Source organism: Pleuronectes platessa, chromosome 10 (genome assembly GCF_947347685.1).
Source record: "Pleuronectes platessa chromosome 10, fPlePla1.1, whole genome shotgun sequence".
Taxonomy (NCBI): Eukaryota; Metazoa; Chordata; class Actinopteri; order Pleuronectiformes; family Pleuronectidae; genus Pleuronectes; species Pleuronectes platessa.
In genome coordinates this window covers 25,637,448-25,657,682 of record NC_070635.1, presented here as the reverse complement: position 1 = coordinate 25,657,682, position 20,235 = coordinate 25,637,448, and the positions used below count along the sequence as shown (strand labels likewise).

At 40.7% G+C, this 20,235-nt stretch overlaps 1 protein-coding gene across 4 annotated transcripts in view; it reads right to left on the bottom strand.

Annotated features, from left to right (window-relative positions):
* oxr1a (oxidation resistance 1a) overlaps nt 1-20,235 on the bottom strand; it is a 166,217-nt gene that overhangs the window by 138,429 nt on the left and 7,553 nt on the right. For all 4 annotated transcript variants that reach the window (XM_053433180.1, XM_053433176.1, XM_053433179.1 and 1 more), the window contains exon 2: nt 15,113-15,199. In XM_053433180.1, coding sequence (XP_053289155.1) covers nt 15,113-15,129 — 17 coding nt within the window. In that variant the 5' untranslated portion in view covers nt 15,130-15,199. The remainder of the gene's footprint in view (nt 1-15,112; nt 15,200-20,235) is intronic.

Genomic DNA, 20,235 nt, shown 5'->3' with positions numbered 1-20,235 from the left:
GAAAATGTATTATATAAAAATGTCTGACATTACTATGAAGATAAGTCCTCATTTCAGCCATTTTGATTTGTGTTACCTTAACTCATGTCGCTGTCCTTAGATAACACTGAGAAACGGGCAGTCTCAGAAAAACAAAAAAAAAGGTATGATTTATGTTTTAATGCTTCCTGCCAGATAAGGATGAGCTCAGAGCACATTAATCAAAAAAGCTTAGGCCCCTGCCACTGCACTTTTCTACGATCACAAAAATGTCTCGGTGGTCAGCAAATTATCTGACGCCTAACGGATGGTTGTTTGAAGCCATTTTGTCTGGATGCTATCAGTCAATATGTAAGATAAGGAATCATCTGAGCCACGAGAATGAAAGCACAGAGAGAGAAAACTCTGCACGGCCACACAGGCGGGCGGTCTTTCAGATGGTTCACCCCTCAATTAATTTGCACCCTTAAGAAACACATTCAAGAACCCAGAGGTGCTGTGTCTGCTGCTATTTTCTGCTGGCCCACAGATATACAAAATAGGTACAGTAGGCATTACAAATAGCTCATATTGTCCAAATACATATACAAAATGTAAATAAACAGCAGCTTTGCTTGCAGCAATGTGGTCTTCCCGTGCTGTGATGGTGCTGTTTGCGTTGTTTCCCCTGGTTGAGCAGTGTTTACCCCCTGGATGACATTGAGAACTGCTGCTGGTGTTTCAATGTGAGTAATGAAATCAAATGTTAATTTGACTCTTCTTCAGCATTCACCCCAGGTCAGGGATCTCCTGGGGCACCAGCTGTGGCACCTTGCTAAGCTGCAAACCATCCATCCAGCAGGAAAACGAGCAGAGAGGGGGAATGAAACATGAGAGAGAGAGAGAGAGAGAGAGAGGGAGACATACAAAGAGGAGGAGTAAGAGTGAAAGAGAGGTCGTAATGAGGGAGAAGAAGGCCAAAGGGCAAGGATGTTTGTGCTTGAATTGGACATGGAAATCGATCACATGCCAGGGACTGCAGTATAAGCGCATGATCATTGTAGTCTTTGCAGAGGACTGTGATCTCACCATTTTTTAGAGCGTAAGTAATTAAATCAATTACTTCATTTGAAAACAACAACTATGGTATAATTTTCGGGCCAAAATAGCAAATATTCCTTGGTTTCAGCTTCCAAAATGTGAGGATTTCTGTCTACTGCTATAGTAAACTGGATATAGTACTTCTCAAAAGTGAACACGACAATCCACAATCTTTTGGTTGTTTATATTTGCGTATCATGCCAGTTCAGTCAGATGTGTGGGATGGACAACTTAGAAATGTATCTGAAACACTTCCTGCATATACGCAATAAGAATAACAAACCAAGACAACTTTTCACTGTTGTGCCTTTACTGCAGTTCCACACTAAAAGAGCATTTCAAAAGTATTGTAAAACAAACAAATGACACCTTACCCTAATTGTAAGTAGATTTAACTGTGTCTCTCTCTCATTTTGGATCGACTCACTAACTTAAACTAAATATAGCTTGTAGAATTTTTGCAAGGTTTTAAATAGTTTCACTGTAAAGGTTCATGGCGTTCCGTATTTCTTGGGGCTATGCGTGGTTATTTGTTATTTTTCTCCATTACTGGCTTTCCGAAAACTGATGCAAGAAGTGTTTTCTTCCTTCGCACTTTACTCCTGTCTCTCTCTCACATTAGACATTGATGCCTGCCAACTGCTTCTTCTGCAGATGCAAAGTCCCATGGACTAACACACACAGTAGCACTAATTTGTTGCTACAGCTTAAGGAGAAATTGGGTTGGTGCTTTGGGTGGAGGTGATGGCTCTGTGCTAATGCAAACACAGCAGAAAGGCAGCAGAAGTTAGATTTCATCAAGGCCAGAATTGAGAATGTGATGTTGATGTTATTAATCAGAGAGAACTTCTACAAGCACTAAACACACCAAGGCAACTGATATATACAACCAGTGAGATGGATTCACATCTGCTCTGAGTTTATGAACGCGAATATGAACATCATCAAAAATACAGTGTTTATTTTGAGGGTAAATCTGTCACCACTCCAGAGCTGTTTCAATGGAGAGAGCTGGGAGCTCTATACCCCTCCCTTCATCACTCTGTCATCTGGCCACAAGTGATGTAAGCACTAATCTATTCGAGAGCCACACACAAACCTGCTGCATATCCCACTTCATGGATTAAGAGACCAAAGTGGGAAAAGGATGGAAAATAAAGTGAGTCAGATATGAAGTGATCACTTGAGAGCCTTTGGTGTGATGAAATAAAAAAAATGTATACTAAAAACAAGTTGAAAATAGTCAGGAAGCCTTCTATTCTGAGGAGTGGTGAGGTTCGGCCTGCTAACCCCAGCAATGGTGAAAGCTCCGCTTTGAAGTTGGAAATGGAGCCTGGAATGTAATCCTGTAAAATATAGTTCTAACTAAAGCTGCATCAAATTTCATTAACCGGTAGCCATGGCCTGCTGTCTCACTTTCACCAGTTTCACTTGGTGACATTCAACCCCTGTACATTGATCTGATATGTGAGTTGGTAAATATTGGGAAATTAAGGCTTCTATAACAAACAGAGATACATAGCCATTTCATTCTTTTGCACTTCAATGCGTATCTTATTGAGTGGCTTTGGCTCAGCTGTAAATAACTAAATGAGTGAAATTTTTAATTACCTTTAAGCGTCAACCCTCACATGCAAAAATATACAATAATATTTAGCCACTGTTTTGTGTTAGAAGTCATGTGTACATGTGCATGAATTCTACTCCTGCTGGTGTATAGCATTTGCTTTTGTCTTGCGGCTGGCAACGACAGAAAGGTCACAGCAGCAACAACAGGAGAGAGCAGAAGCAAACATGTGACAAGTGTGAACACTGATTATGGCTGCGGTTTCTGTTTTTTCTTGCAGATTTAGAGCCTGCTTCTCCTCCTCAGATGGAGAAGGGTGGGACACGTAACACATTATCTGACTCGAAAAGAAAACATGCAAACCAATTCCTTAAAAGAACATGACCTTTATGCTTTCAGGGTTTTTTATGTTTCTGTGTGTTATTGATGTAGGTTTATGAGGTAGGTAGATCCTTTGCCTGAACTCATCCCTTTATCCCCAACCACTCACTTTGATAACCTATCGTGCCAGAGAACGGGGCCTCATTAATAAAGAACAATATGGACTGGATGTACAGTCATAGAGGGGAAACATGACATGTACCGATTAAACATTTATTATTTACCCTGGTAAAAAATGAATACACCCAAATAGAGTTTCACAGGCTTATAACCACTTCATATCTGCCTTTATTTCTGTAAGTTCAAATAGATATATAAATGTAAAAACTATGGCAATCATTATCATCAATGGATCAAATCACGTGTAACTATAGGCTTGACTCTTTAGTGAGGGTTATAGTCTAGTCTTTCATACGAATTCTAACTGCTCTTGAATTTTTTTCATGATTATTTCTTGATTCCATCCAATTAGGTTCATTATTACTGGTGCATAAGTAGACTTATTTTTTTACTAGTATAGCAGGCACAAATCGCTGACCAAACTATGTGGTCAAGTTGGATTATGGTTAATCTGTACTATGGTGTCCTGCCACTAACGAGTCACGTAATTTGTGTGTGCGTCGTGCACTGAGATCTCCCTTCGCGAGTCACATTTTGTGTGTGCGGGTGCGAGCCACTGAAACATTAGTTGAGAAGAGGAAACTGATGTAAGAGCTTTATTTCTACCAACGCTGGCCAAACAACTCCATCAGAGGAGTTCACAGCGAGAGGAGCATTCCTTGTTAACTTTCGGTTTCTGACCAGCTGAAGGAGCGGCTTGGCCCGGGTATCTACCCTGGAAGACAGAGGCTCATTGGTCGATAGCCAATGGGCTCTCAGATTTGATTACAGGTAATATAAACATCAGGTTTTAAAAGGGAAAAGAAGATGATATCGCTGGTGCATTTATATTTGATACTGTTCTCTGTCCATCATTAAATGCTAAATAGATAACTATTGATTTTAAGACTGCTGTATCTAAGTTTAATCTATTTTTATGGAAAATAGTATAGAAAGCTACGGTAGTGACAAATCTCATCTTTTGAAACGTCACTAGTTGTTCAAGGGTGGTAGTGGATACGTCTATCCTCTGTGCCAAATAGTGCAAAGACTACTCTGTTAACCTTTTGTTTCTCCTCACAGCTCCAACACACAGGTCAGAGTAAAACACAAAACAGTTCCAAACAAAGATTTGAACTTTATTCCGATTAAAGTGGGAGGATACAATCTGGCATGAAAGTTGCTCAAGTGCACTCGAAATATTCAGAGGCCATGGGTTTTTGACAGGCACAATATACATCCGCACTTGTCATGGTGATGATGATACAAGGTGAGTGAGGCCAGGATTTTAACATTACCCTACAGTAAACCGTAACGTTGCATAACCCCTAACACATCCAGCAAAATGAATCATCTCCTCCAGGAAACTGAGCAACTGTGATGCTGCTCAGTCCAGCGGCTGAAGGGCTCAGCTGGCAGTCTGCATGTCAGACAAGAGCTGCGATTTTATCTCTGGCCAATGATTATCGAGTGACGCTCTGGACATCTCCAAGGCAAAAATCACAAACCCTCTTTAAATAGGCTGCAAAATCAATGGAGCGGTAGAGTCAGTCAAATCAGCTGCCTTCAATCAATGAGAGAATTTAGACTGACAAGTGCAATGTGAAGCAGACAAGGCAACTTTGAAGCTAAATCCGATAACACTGAGTGACCTTAAACATTATTAATCGATTCAAAAGATGGCGAAAGAATTGAATTCCTGAAATGTACACCTGGCATTACTATGCGTGTTCACGTACACAAACAGTGACACATACAAGTTGTTTTCCTCCATATTTACTCAGACTCACTCTGCTCAGGCCCATGAAGAAACAGAAGGATTAATGTGGCCCCTGACATTTGATACCTCCCATTTCCCTGTGTCAGCAGAAAGCCTCTCTCGTCATCACTTTCCTGCAGAGTTTAGAAGTCCTCAGGCTCCAATACTGACGCTGTCACTTTCTATGTTCAGGTCCTGCCGAGGTGGCTGATGAACATTTTGCTGACTTCTGCGTTTTTTAACTAAGCAACGGCGGTGCAGACTAACCTGGACATCTCTGGCCAAAAGAGCGATTATATATCCACATTGTTCTTACAGGCTGGTTTGTTGGGCGGATTCTCATCAATGCCAGAGTGTAGGTGTGAGGACCAATAGTTTTAAAATTCCTTTCTAATGCCTGCATATAGATACTAAGGCCATTTGTTATAGTGTTTCATTTCATATATATCATGTCAAACACTCTAATCAAACATCTGCAGATAGACTCACAGCAGTACACATCCCCTGAATGACATGTACAAATGAGCAAAGAGCAGGCATGAGAGTTGTGTTCATATAACCTTTAGTCCCCTCCATTGAGTATGAAATGTATTTACTACCATCCTGATGTCTTATCAGGGTGGGAGCTATCCTGCCTTCATGTCTCTGTGGAAGACCCCTGGAGTGAGACCCCAGATGTGAGATCCGACCAATTTGCAACCAGACACCATAAAGTACAAGTCTCTGAGCAATAATCGTACACCTAAAGTTGCCCTTTTAGATAAACAATCTGGTCATTCTTTCACATACAGTTCTGCTCATGCAACATCACATCCACAAATCCAAAATGTTAAAAAGTTATCTTCAGTTTAACATAATGAACACGTCTTCACTAAGATGGTTAAAATCCTACTGAAGATATGAATATTGTGACTATAACTGACTTTCACCAATTCGTTTTAACATATGCATAACCTGACATACAATAAGTCAACATAGCATCGTCGTGCCTGATGTAAAGTATATTTAATTACAAAATCCTCAGACACAGGTGTTACTGCCACACTGTTGCAACACTCCTCAAGGTCAGTCCAAGGAGAGTTGGTGTGCAGCGATGGGATGGCAGTCAGTTCATAATGATTGGATCAGCAGGCCTTTGGAGGGGGAGTTAACACATCCCAGCATGCACTCTGCTCCCCAGACACCATTCTCTTCCCACTGCATACATAAGTAATCAAGTGCAAGGCCCCTTGATGTTGATCAGCAGCTCAGAGCGACAGTCAGATATCGAATTACTCCTTATGAAGGTCAGGAGAAGTGGGGAATCAATGTCACATCTGATATTTTGTTGAGTGTAATTACCAACAGGCCATTATAAGCTTAACTGAGGATGTGACTTATTGATCAGTGTATAGTTGAGGGCAGAGCTGCAGGTACATATGCCACGATGCATGGCATAATGGTACAAGAGTATACCAAGGACAAACTGTGCATATAATGAGTTTGGCATTATTATAAAAGGTGTTTACTTTGTTCATTGTTTGCTCTGTTTGTGATGAGTCATCCATAGCTACCACAGGAAGGCACCTTTCCACAATGTGCTCTCTCATTATAATGAGAGACACTGCACTGTATGTTCAGCACACTGCCTCACCACAACGCAGCAGAAAACTTACTCCTAAACTTGAGGAAAAGCTTTGGATAGATTTGGTGAAACTATCTTCGGCTCCACCATTTTGTCAATAATGAGTCCAACTCACATTGTGGTAATCTCATTACAGTGCCCACTGAGAGCAATTACTGGTGTGTTGGTGACACCTTCACGCTGTCTCTCCAACATCTCCGGCTGAGCTACTCCTGGCATGACAGTTATTTCCTGTTACTGTCGTAGCACTTTCTAAAAACAGCTGGGAGAAACCGAGTCGGGAACATGGCTGACAACCAGGGGTGGCGAATGAATTAGTCTTTGTGACAGTCATCTGAGCAAACGCCTCCACAACCCGGAGGATAATGCTAAGTGACTCCAGCTGGACACCAGGAGTCAAATTGAGGCCGCTGTTGTAGAATAGTTCTAGAGATTTTTGGAAACCCGAATCGCATGTAGGCATAAATTCACAGACAAATGTTTACTACAGAGAGAAATCTATGCGAGCAGGAGGATAATATAATTGTCAATACTTAATAATGACATGTTCTTAGAGCCAAAACCCAACAGCTGTGTTATGTCTAGAGGGTTTAGCTATGTAGATGGTCTGTATTTATAGCGCCGCTCATCTTCAAGACGACTCAAAGCACTTTACAATACAGTGTTGACATCAACCCATTCACACAGAGTGCATATACAGTGCCTTGCATAAGTATTCACCCCCTTTGGACTTTTCTACATTTTGTCATGGTATAACCACAGATTCAAATTTATTTCATCGTGAGTTTATGTAATGGACCAACACAAAATAGTGCATCATTTGGAAGTGGGGGGAAATATTACATGGATTTCACAATTATTTACAAATAAAAATCTGAAAAGTGTTGAGTGCATATGTATTCACCCCCTTTACTGTGAAACCCCTAACAAAGATCTGGTGCGACCAATTGCATTCACAAGTCACATTTGCAAGTCACATAATTAGTAAATAGGGTCCACCTGTCTGCAATTTAATCTCAGTATAAATATACCTGTTCTGTGACGGACTCAGAGTTTGTTGGAGATCATTACTGAACAAACAGCATCATGAAGACCAAGGAGCTCACCAAACAGGTCAGGGATAAAGTTGTGGAGAAATATGAAGCAGGGTTAGGTTATAAAAAAATATCCAGAGCTTTGAACATCTCTCTGAGCACCATAAAATCCATCATAAGAAAATGGAAAGAATATGGCACAACCGCAAACCTACCAAGAGGAGGCCGTCCACCCAAACTGAAGAGTAAAAAAAAAACAAGGAGAAAATTAATCAGAGTAGCAACCAGGAGGCCCATGGTTACTCTGGAGGAGTTGCAGAGATCCTCTGGAGGAGTTGCAGAGATCCACAGCTGAGGTGGGAGAATCTGTCCACAGGACAACTATTAGTCGTCTACTCCACAAATCTGGCCTTTATGGAAGAGTGGCAAGAAAAAGCCATTGTTGAAAGGGATCCATAAAAAATCCCGTTTGGAGTTTGCCAGAAGCCATGTGGGAGACACAGCAAACATGTGGAAGAAGGTGCTCTGGTCAGATGAGACCAAAATTGAACTTTTTGGCCTCAATGCAAAACGCTATGTGTGGCGAAAACCCAACACTGCCCATCACCCTGAGCACACCATCCCAACAGTGAAACATGGTGGTGGTAGCATCATGCTGTGGGGATGCTTCTCTTCAGCAGGTACAGGGAAACTGGTCAGAATAGAGGGAAAGATGGATGGAGCCAAATACAGGGAAATCCTTGAAGAAAATCTGATGCAGTCTGCAAAAGACTTGAGACTGGGGCGGAGGTTCATCTTCCAGCAGGACAATGACCCTAAACATACAGCCAGAGCTACAAAGGAATGGTTTGGATTAAAGAATGTTAATGTCTTAAAATGGCCCAGTCAAAGCCCAGACCTCAATCCAATAGAGAATCTATGGCAAGACTTGAAGATTGCGGTTCACAGACGGTCTCCATCCAATCTGACTGAGCTTCATCTTTTTTGCCAAGAAGAATGGACAAACCTTTCCATCTCTAGATGTGCAAAGCTGGTAGAGACATACCCCAAAAGACTTGCAGCTGTAATTGCAGTGAAAGGGGGTTCTACCAAGTATTGACACAGGGGGGTGAATACTTATGCACCCAACAGATGTCAACTTTTTTGTTCTCATTATTGTTTGTGTCACAATAAAATTTATTTTGCACCTCCAAAGTACTATGCATGTTTTGTTGATCAAACGGGAAAAAGTTTATTTAAGTCTATTTGAATTCCAGTTAGTAACAGTACATAATGGGAAAAAGTCCAAGGGGGGTGAATACTTATGCAAGGCACTGTATGTGCAGCACTTCCTCTATCACACATCATTCATACACTGCCTGCACAGCTGTTAGGGGACATTTGGGGAGCAGTATCTTGCCAAAGGACACTTGGGACTACGGAATGGGGGCGACGAGCATCAAACTGCCAACCTTCTGGTTTGTAATGGCATACAGATAAAAAAAAAAGAAGGGAAGAGAGTAGGTTGCAATAAATACTCTTAGTCTTAGTCAGTCTAATAGCTGACAACGATCATCTAGATCTTCATATGAATCCTTGTCAACCTACAAATCTGACAGATGACAAAACAGACAGAAAGTGATTCCTGTGCTAAAAGTTGCAATAAGAATATCTAGAGACAGCAGTAATAACAATAACCTGTTTATTTAATATGGCCTGAATATTTGTCGCTTTGGAGTTTATACTGACTCTAAACACACACACACAACGTTTCTCCTTTTAGGGGGTGAATTAAGGCAAATGTTGATATGTGTGCTGGGAAACTGGGTTTAGTTGAGGATTAAACTGTGCGCTTGATCATGAACATGTGACGTACATACCCTCCCTTTTATTTTCATTACATAAGTGGTTTTGAATACATGGTTGAACTTCAGTAACTTGTGACCAAAAGCATTGAATAAAGGTTAGTTTATAGTGCTTCACAGGCTTTATTGATCACCATATCTACTCTCGGAGCAGAAAGTCACAGGACAGCACATTGATGATACTTCTATAAAATAAGGTCGTCTTTTCCAAATTAGGACCACAATGATTGGCTGACAGATGTGAAGCAAACCCAGAGGCTACATAACTTTAGCTTGTGCCATGGCAAGTAATTTATATTCACTCGTCATTTGTCTTTAATATAAAATTCTTTTTTTTAAATCCATGAATTACATCCATGACAAATGATGACATAAATTACTGTAAAAATGGTCCAAACCGACATACATAAACTCTTAAATCACATTATTTATTCTGTGGTGGCAGAAAACATTTAGTGCACCAGAAACCACAACTGTAGTTTTGTGCTAGTTACCAGATACCCCTACCATCCAGTACACAGCTAACATGAGGTCCATGTCATCTTATGGTTGAGGTTGTGAATACAGGTTTTACATTAAACCACCTTTCATATCTCACACCAACTGGAGCAGGCATGATAGCAGGCAGAAGAGGATATGGATTAAATAAGATGAGGATAGAAGACATCACTCATTAGATTACAGCCACATTATAATGATAACAATAGAATGCCAAACAGTAGAATGCATACCTGTAACCAAGGCCCAACAGTCTACTTAATAAAAAAGAGGTAAAAAGCCATCAAGGCCTAGATATGCTTCAATCTCAGTTTATCCATCAACTGTTCTTAATATAAGAGAAAGCTACAAAAGTCAGATGTACAAATGCTTATGTTTTGGATTTATTTTGCGCTCTTCTGTTTCACATTTCATGCCATTCAAAATAAAAAGTTAAGAAGTTTGACTAATTAAATTTGAACGACAGACTTCATTACATGCTTGCCTTGTAGGAACACTAAGTAATGCTACAGATGACTCAAGGGAACCTAAGAGGAAAGCCAATATTAATAACCACAGATCAAGCCACAGCAGCACATAGCAGTCTCTGACAGATCCACAGATTTCCTCAGCCACTTTGTTTCGTTCAGCAATATGGAGAGAGAGAGAGAAAAAAAGATGCTTTGTTTCATATTCAGCAGAAATTTGAATGAGCTTTGAATTTCAGGATGGCAGCCTATTACAGTCATTTTGAGCATATCCGTGTCATCTGTGCTGACACAGCTCCCCTGAAGATGGAGAGCTGGCTTGGTTTAATCATCTCCGCACCCACAGTATGATGATCACACACACTGCGAGGAGGCAGGTGGATGCATGCAGCATTGTGACAGCGCTCAGTCCTCAGCACATTATCATATGCTAAACGTTTCCTCACTCCTACTGTAAACATATCCCTTTAATATTTAACTGATAGCTCACCCAGAAATGAAAATTCACTTTATCTACTCATCCCAATGCCGATGGAGGGGTGGGTGAAGTGTTTGAGTCAACAAAACACTTTTGGAGTTTCAGGGGTAAACAGGGTTGCCGAGGTGCATTCAGGGACCGTCAGAAATGCTCACATCTGCTAGCTTAGCCGCTTCTGGTCGACTTTTTGGCTTAAAAAGGCTTCTCAGTAATGGATGGACCCAATTTGTTATTTTTCTTTTTATCAAGATGTCAGAGGAAGACAAAATCATCCTCCATTAACTCCCTACATTACATATTTAGAACAAATAGAACAATAAAATGCACAAGCTTCAGTGTGCAACATTTCTGTGCTTGATGAAGGATGACAGATTCCATAAAACGCATATGAAAAATACGGATCTGGTGTGCAAAGACCTTTAGGCCCCATGCAGACCTGGTATCGACATCCCTTCTCAGGGATCCATCGACAGCTCTAAATGTGAACTCCCCTAAGCCGCTTTGAGACCTGATCACTCCACACCACTTTCATAGATGCTCCGGGATGCATGTGTCAACCTTCTATTAGCTGTGCTAACGCAAATATGCCATATTGTCGGTCCCCTTACTCAGCTAACATATCGCTATTTTTACACTTCTCAGTGTTCAATATATTGATGTATTTATTTTGTGGCCAATGCCGTTATGTCAACATTCACTGCCACTGTTTTTTTTTATTGATTATATTAAATGAATACAATAACGAATACATCGTAGAGCTGCATGCAGAACATTGATGTGCCCCTCCTAGGTCAATTTGATTGACACACCTGTATCTTTGGACTGGCTAAAAATCTGAAATAATTAGGGCTGTGAAATGATTAAAATTTTTAATCAAATTAATCACAGGTTTCTATGGATTAATCATGATTAATCACATTACCGATTTTCTCTGAATATTTTTGTGAAAACAAGATTTATGACATTTAACTTTTCTTTTGTGCTGCAACTCAGCAGTTCTTCAGCAGTTATCATTGCTTTTCCATATGGAACATTAATATAATCTTCATCCTAAACAATATTCGGGCTCCTTAGCCATTGTGTGGTTGAATAAAACTTTTTTTTTTTAAATCAAACAGAAATTATTTGAGCTTCTTAGCCATAGGATGGTTGACATTTTTTATATTTTTTGTCACACAACCATTAACCACACCATGATACAATCTAATGCCTCTAAAGGCCCTCTTAGCTACTCGGTCTTTAGCCAGTTGGTGAGGCAAACTAACTTGTTCAAATTCTCTGACAGTAAAGCTGACCGCTTCTTTTGCACAATGTGTCCTGCGAGTGAGTCTGGTTTGGCGCATTCCACTTGAACGCCCCTCGCCGACCAACACATGCTTCGCGTTGCGGTGGTTAGGCGGGTATTGCTACGTCGAAACGATAACTTCTCGCAGTGTGCATATCACCTTGGTTTTACTGAATGTTCGATCTTTGTTTTTTTTGGAACACGATCTTCCCGTCCAGAAGGTCCTCAGGTTCATCAGAATTATCCATGTTGTTTGTTTGTTTGAATGGCAGCTGCCGTCTGACTGCATTACGCCGGGTTCACACCGGACGCGGAAGCGACGCCGAAGCGTGGCGTAAGCGCTAATCCCTGGCGCGCCGGCGCTTGGCTGGTCACACCGGACGCGGAAGCGACGCCGAAGCGAGGCGTAAGCGCAGCGCCAATCCTCTGGCTCCCATCCACTCCCATGTTAAACTGCAGCGCTGAACACACCGGAGGCTGAAGCGTAGCGTTGTGCCGCGGTTGCCTAGCGCCGTGAAGCGATCGTTTCGGCGTCGAGTCTATTTTTTCCGCTTGACGCGAGCGTATCGCGACAGGAAACACACTGAAAAATGATTTTAAACGATATAGATGACATATTTTATATGATATAAATGATCAAATATGCATCCCATACTTTGTATTCACGTTCTGTTGTCTTGGAGTTTTAATTTTACCAACCACATTATTTAATGTCCCCCTCTGCCTATCCACTACAGCCACACAAGCAGTCATAAAGATAAAAAGAGAGAGGGGGGGGGCTACGTATTCTCCACATAGGCTTGAGTGGAGAATACGTAATTTACCCTCGACACCCGACATTTACCGGAGCTAACAGCGGAGAAGTTCTTCAACATGGATGACATTAAATTAATAATTGAAGTGGAGAAGTAACTTGAGTTGTTGATTCTCAGCATATGTTGTATAAAGACAACACCAAAAAAGACACATGTTGGGACGCTGTTGCTTAATGTTGGAGAAACAAGTAAGTATATGCTTGAAAAAAATGATTAAATGCCGTTTTTACTGCAGGCTGATAACAGCAGAAGTATGTGATATTATTATTAATGCGCTGCGCTTCGGCGTCGCTACCGCGTCCGGTGTGACCAGCCAAGCGCCGGCGCGCCAGGGATTAGCACTTACGCCACGCTTCGGCGTCGCTTCCGCGTCCGGTGTGAAACCGGCGTTAGAGCGGCAACTAGTGCAGAGGCGGCGGAATTGGAAGGTCCTTCTGCGCATGCGTTAAAAAAAAAAAACGAATTAATCCTGTAATTTAATCATAACGCGTTAACGCGTTATTTTTCACAGCTCTAGAAATAATGTATGCAACTAGTCAAATCTGACGACAAGAGGTCGACTGGACCAGCACTAAACAGGGCCTTTCTCTTGACATCTTCTCCTGACAAGCTAAATAAACCCAATGCAGCTTCTTTGAATATCACAGTGAAGCCAAAGGAGCGATCAATATCTTAACAAATGCAGTGGCGACTCCTCTTTGTCAGTGTACATCAGGAGTTGAGAGGTGACTGTCAGTCTAATCACAGCAAGTGGTTCTCTCAATGTAGATTCTGCTGCCATCAATATGAAGGCCTTTCATATCTACAAATAACAACCGAGTTACAGCAAACAAAGGCCCCATGGACCCATTGTGAGGACATCTAGAGCCTAATAACATCATCTAGTGGCATCCCTCGATGCCACTAGATGATGTCACATGTTAATTTGCACACTATCGATTCCCCTATAACTACTGTATTTACATATTGTGAGTGAAAATAACATTACTCAAATAAAAAAAGGACTTAAAACAAAGTTTAATTAATTCAAACTAGAAATATCAGGCTGCAGATTGGTGGACTGAACATTCAGCTGCTCCCTGATCAGTCAGCGACATTACAGCACACTCACTTCAAAGTATCATCAACTCTTCTCATAAGTGTAACTCTGCTGGTCACTTTTTGAAAAGGTTTTCATGCGTCTTAAAATGTAGCAAATCTGCCAGTTCCACACAAGATTATATTATTTTTTTTACATATGCAAATATCATTATTTTAGTAGAGAGTGCACTAAAAAAATATTAAGGATGTCATTTCTGGACAATAGATCAGCCTGTCCATACATATTAAATGATATTTCACCATTTAAATTTTTCATTTCCTGTTGAAAAGAACATAATTTCCACTCAGGACCTCCCTTAAGGTTATGTGGCTATATGCTGTTTAAACAAAATTAGGTTTTAAGGGGAAACTACTACACATTATACACCTTATTGATTTAAATTAACTCTTCTATTAGAATTAGGGAATTAATTGGCCCAGAAAAAATTATATGTGTCATCAATAGGTGAACAAATTCGCTGTTCTCTGTAATGTGTTCCAACACATATAAAGCAATATGAAAGAAACAAGAGGACACATTTTGTTTTGATCCAGCTAACACAGACTGGCTGAGCAATGTGACTACTTCCAACCTACAGTCAACATCCAGAAAAGCCAAACTGATAAATGATTTATGCAGATGCTACCACAAGCCACATTAAATATACAGAATGTACACACAAGCAAAGCACACTGTAAACTGGGCCTCCTCATCTTACAATGAATGAATGGGTGCATTTACAATCCAGTGTGAAGTTTCATCTCTATTTAGAAATACAGTAGATAGATATATCAATTAAGGTGTGTGGGTAAAGATATATACATTTTATAATGTATATATACAGTTCCGTCCAATAGTGTGAGATCATGTGTTCTTTAGACTTTTGGATCTGAGTAAATAAATATATTGACATGGACTTTACACTCAAGAGATAATGACAGAAAATGTATTTTGTGTCGTGACCTGACCATCAGCCGATGTCACATCTCACATCCAAAATCATTTGTGGAACCCAGCTGACGACAAATGTCAACCATCATCAAAAGAAGCCATTTTGAAAAGCCCTGAGATTTCTGCAAGATTTATTTTTTGGAGTAGATGAGAAGTGTCATTGTGCTGACCTTTTGGTGCTGAACATCTTGGCAGCGTCTTCTTTCTCCCCCTCAGTGGCTCTGGGAGGGTCAAGGTTTGATGTTGACTTTTCAAACCTGCATGAAGCACACACACACAGACAGGGAACAGAAGGTGATAAGAGTGAGATTTTCAGCATCACAGTCGAGTTGCCCTCAAGTTGTCCGGATGCCTTGGCCACGCTGACCTCAGCAGCCTCCATTAGCCGGCCTCCAACTGAGCGAGAAAAATTGGGCATGGCAGGAGGCGGCGAGCAGAGTGTAACTGAGCCAACACGACAAAGGCAAAGCACGGAGTCACATGCTTTAATAATTATTTGGTTTTACCTTGCTCCAACAGCAGCCATTAGAAAAAGGAATACAATCAATTAGTGCGGAAGCTCAGCTGGAGCTATGAGGAATAATTAAAATCCAATTAAAAAGGAGGAACGACATATCTGCTTGTGTTGACAAATATTACATGCAGATGCAGAACATTGTGGCACAGTCTCTGAATGGATAAATCCCCACCCAGGGTCTTTCTCTATAGGTCTAATGCTACACCTACCAGCTGTATAATAGCTGGGAGTTAGCCTCTGCTCTTTTATGTAAAGGTTATCAGAGACTGTGGAGGAGGGGCTGGAGTAAAAGAAGATGGGGTTCAATAATTAATGCCAAGGTCTGTGCAGGCCTCACTTCTCACCCTCTCCTGTCTGTAATGAGATGAGTGGAGGGCCACAGGGAGGGAAGCAAGGAAAGAGAAGGAGAATGGGGTGATTAAAGCTCGCGGCTCAGTCCTATCAGCCTATTTCTTCCCTCCATCACTTAAACGAGCATGTGTGCTTTACACACACCATCTCATTTGTAATACTCGGAGTAAGAGCAGTATTCCATGACTTTTCCTGGTTTGTCATGAACGTAGGAACCCTGCATAATGTTGTTGTTGATGTTGTTATTAACCCTTGCTTGTGTTCAAACAACCAATTCAGCAGAATAACCAACTAAATGTAAAATCATGATAACTGTAAGCAATTAAGCAAAGGTTGAAAAACACTCCCTGGACCAACGCTGGAGACCCTGTAATTCGGATTTACTCAACATGGCTAAAGCAATGCAACAATTTCACTTGGAAATACAAAGCATCTGTTTCATCTAAAATATACATATAAGCAACTCAGAAAGATTAAAACCTTGATCATTCCGATTACTCACATGCAGATTAACACTGGACTAAAATTACCTAATTGAGAGGATAACTTGTCAAAATCTGCCACCTGGAAGAATTTTACTTTACTTATTTCAGATAAAGGAAATCAGTTTCCACCAAGGATGATGTCTGTGATGCTACCAGCGCTGACTGTGAAGTGGTAAATGGAGTGTATCATTATCACATTAGCTACTGCAGGTATTAAGTATATACAGAGTTACATTTGTTTGTATTGTCTGTATTTCTACACCATCAGGACACCAGTGCATAAACCTAAACCACAACAGTGAACCAGTGGAGCCATGTGGTTGCCCCGGACATGAATGATCCTCGTCTACTGCCATCTCTACTGCAAAAGAATCTTGTTTGAGGATGTTTTCCTGCCGAGCTTCATTAAACCAGCCTTGTGTTTGAACTTAATAGTCTCTGGGCGTGCTGAGCATCCTGACAAACACTATCAGCATCCAAGCATGTAATGGCTTGAGGCAAATCCCTCAGACAGACATAGTGACAGCAGGTATCGTCAATGCTCGGGTCTGCAATTCTGCCGAAAGCCGCCGACCATAAAACAACGACCACACAGAGTGTCGTGTTCAGCCTAACGCTGGCTGATTGAAGGTGATTGAAGCTATTTCACACAGCACAAAGATGTGCTAAGCATGTATACAATGCTCTGTTAAATGCAACCACATAAACCCAGGTGCAATCTCAGTCAAATACAGTAAGCTATAGTCACTGTACTAAATCCAGACTAATTTAAATGCAAATTCCAGTTCTCCATTTGCCATTGGGTTTCTGAATGAGCGGCGAGAAGGTAAACAAAGATTTCAGTTTTGCCGCTTCCTGGATGAGATCCAGAGTATGAGCAGGAGAAGTGGAGTATTGATCAGGGGTAGGATTAGCTTGCCCAGCATACAGCTAAATCAGTAACAGCCTCGAGGACACACAGAGGAAGGGAAATAACACCACCCACCTAACACAGCAGGTGGAGATGACAGATTATTCTAAAGCAAGGCAAGTGCCTAGTCTGTTCTGGTATATCTTGCAACATTCAAGACAGACGAGGAGAGGCTGAAAGGGTTTTGTATTATTTACTTTCTGATGTCTCAGCTTTCTGCAACTGTGTGTAACGTTGCCTGATAAACCAAAAAGTGTTTATTTTCTTAAACAACGATACTTCTAAAGGAAAGCATTTAGTAAAGAGAAACCACAGCCTTATCTGAAATAAATAAGTATCTGTTGAGGATTAAATGTCAGTAGTGGGACGCCCAAAATCTGAATCAGACAGACTGCTGCAGCAGCATTTCAATCAGGGCCCAGTTTACTGCAGTGATATGACTCATCTCCACCCATGTCCCCTGGTTGTCCCATTGTCTGCACCTCACCATTGTTTACATCTCTGCTCCTCGGGTCCCTCAGCTCTCCTTTTCTCCCCAATTCATTTCCTCGGCTGCGTGTCTGGCAGCGCAGACAGAGCCAGATTGTGGTACGTTTCCTGAACTAATAGGGGTCACATTAGCCTGGCAGGAAACACAATGCCATTATGGAAATGCCCAGTCAATTACTGGGCAACGAATAAACACCCTCTCTGTCATTTTTGACTCAGTGTTTGAGTTGGGTTAATGGTCGCGATTCATGATTGTTATCTTCTAAGGGGCGTCTTATCCATGTCCACTGGAGGAGCTCCACAGTACGATTGAGGTCAGATTTGTCACTGTTGGTTTGCACTTGAGAACATTTCCCTGGCAAACGAAAACTTTCAATGTACATTTTGCCAGTCCCACGTCAGTGGAAACGGCTCATGGATTTATCTTGTTTGATTACACTACCCAAACATCAAGTAGCATTAACGGTGCTTCTGTATTGACACTACTCAAACATCTATGGGAGACGCAAGAATGACTACAGATGCATGTTAAATAAAAACTCCTTTCAATAACTGTATTCATTTAGAAAGATGATCAGAAAACGATATAAATGCAGGATTCAAGTTAACACTTGAAGTGGCTCACTGCTGGTAGTACAGCTCCTCGGTTTACTCCCTCATAGAGCACCAAGGGACTCATTCTACCCTGAAACATCACAGCTATATCTTTAACAGATGCCGTACTTAGGGTGATATTAGAGGCACAATTTATGCTGATGGGAATGCCACCACAATGGGGATGAAATATGTAACACCATAAAGGTTTATTCAAATTACCATTTCCACTAAACAGAATACGAGTTCACACTGGCAGAGTTAATTTATTTTACTAAATATTTTGAGCCCAGCCCAGAAATGAATCTAAAAAAACAAGACAACAAGTGATCTCCATGTAAAACTGATTTTTTTTAATCGCCATCAAGTTCTTAATAGATACAATGGGATATTATTTTACAATTATTCACCTTTTTTCCAAGAGTTGGCAGAGAGAATCAGATCAGTTGGTTGGTTGGTGATTTGTTTCTCAGCTTCTTAACCATAAACTACAGAACAGATTTCCACAAAACTTAGTGAAAGGATGGCACATGGGCCAAGAAAGAACCCATTGACGTTTTGATCCAGACAAAGGGACTAATCCAGGATCTCCATCGTGAGATAGGGTGCTTTCCAGGGATTAATACATGGATCTTGATAAAAAAAAAAAAAAAACAGGCACATTAAGGGGACTGAAATCTATGAGTGTATGTATTGAATTTAAGGAGACTGTTGGGCCTTGGCAGAGTCTCTCTCTCTATATATATATGTATTGAGTGGTAATAAACATAATATTTTGTTTGCATAAAGTTATCTCTAGCTCACATGTAAAAACAGATTATCCATCAGCCCAGCATTATATTTCTTAACAACTATACTACATATATGTTACGTCCTACCTCCTGCATGTATTTACTGTTGTAGTGAACGCACCTTACTTCAGAATCTCCTGCTGCGCTCTTCATATGTGAAAGGCAAACTCTGGAGTTCTTGTTTGGCAACGGCTTTCCTCTTAGATTTTGGAGTGGAAAGCACAATAACATCATTATACAATCAGAGCTATGAAATGCAAAACAAACCTAGCATTGAATCTTGGACTTTGTAGTTGCATTCACCATCAAAATGCTCCAATCCCTTTTCTCTGTAGAAAGAAGTCACTTCAAAACATTTGCACGTGGATTAAATGCGTAATCCATGTGCATGAATTTGTAAACAGCTTTGTACACCAAGAGTAGTGTTTTTTCCCCAGATGACCTTAGTGGAAGCTCTGTGGATACCTCTCTCAGTCTATTGGTAGAGCAAGGATACTGTTAGCTTAGTTTAGCATAAAGACTCAAAACAGGGGGAAACAACAGATAGCCTGGCTTTGTAAAAGAACATGAGCAAATCTTTAAAACCCTCACATCATCATTTCATATCTTGATTGTTATATTGGCACAAAAAACAGAATGTACACAGTATTTGCAATTTGTGCTGCTGCCTCCCTTCATATTTAGTGTGTAAACATTAGGGTGATATCGATCTTCTATCTAAAACTGACTGACACTATTTTATGGTTTGCTTGCTGTTAACAGCTATTTAAACAGGATTTCACCTGCTACCAAGGGTTGAATTTTAATATTAAAAAACTAACCCTTAAAAAAGGGATAATTCACTGACAATTCACTCATTGACTCACATAGGCTTTAAACACGGTGTAAATGACCATGTTTCGAGTCAACTCCACAGGAGCAGTATGGAGGCATGTGAAGTATTTTTTCTGTTTTATAATGCCTAAAGAGAGACTCACCATTGACCTCAATTTTATCGGATTGAGCTGCCACAAAATGTACCCCTAAAATTCCAGAAGTGTTTTGTCGACATAATGGTGAGTAGAAAATACGTGAATATACAAATTTTGTTGAACTATACTACACTAGCTTTAACAATGCGTTCAAGGGAATGGAAATGGCTCAGGTGTGATGACAC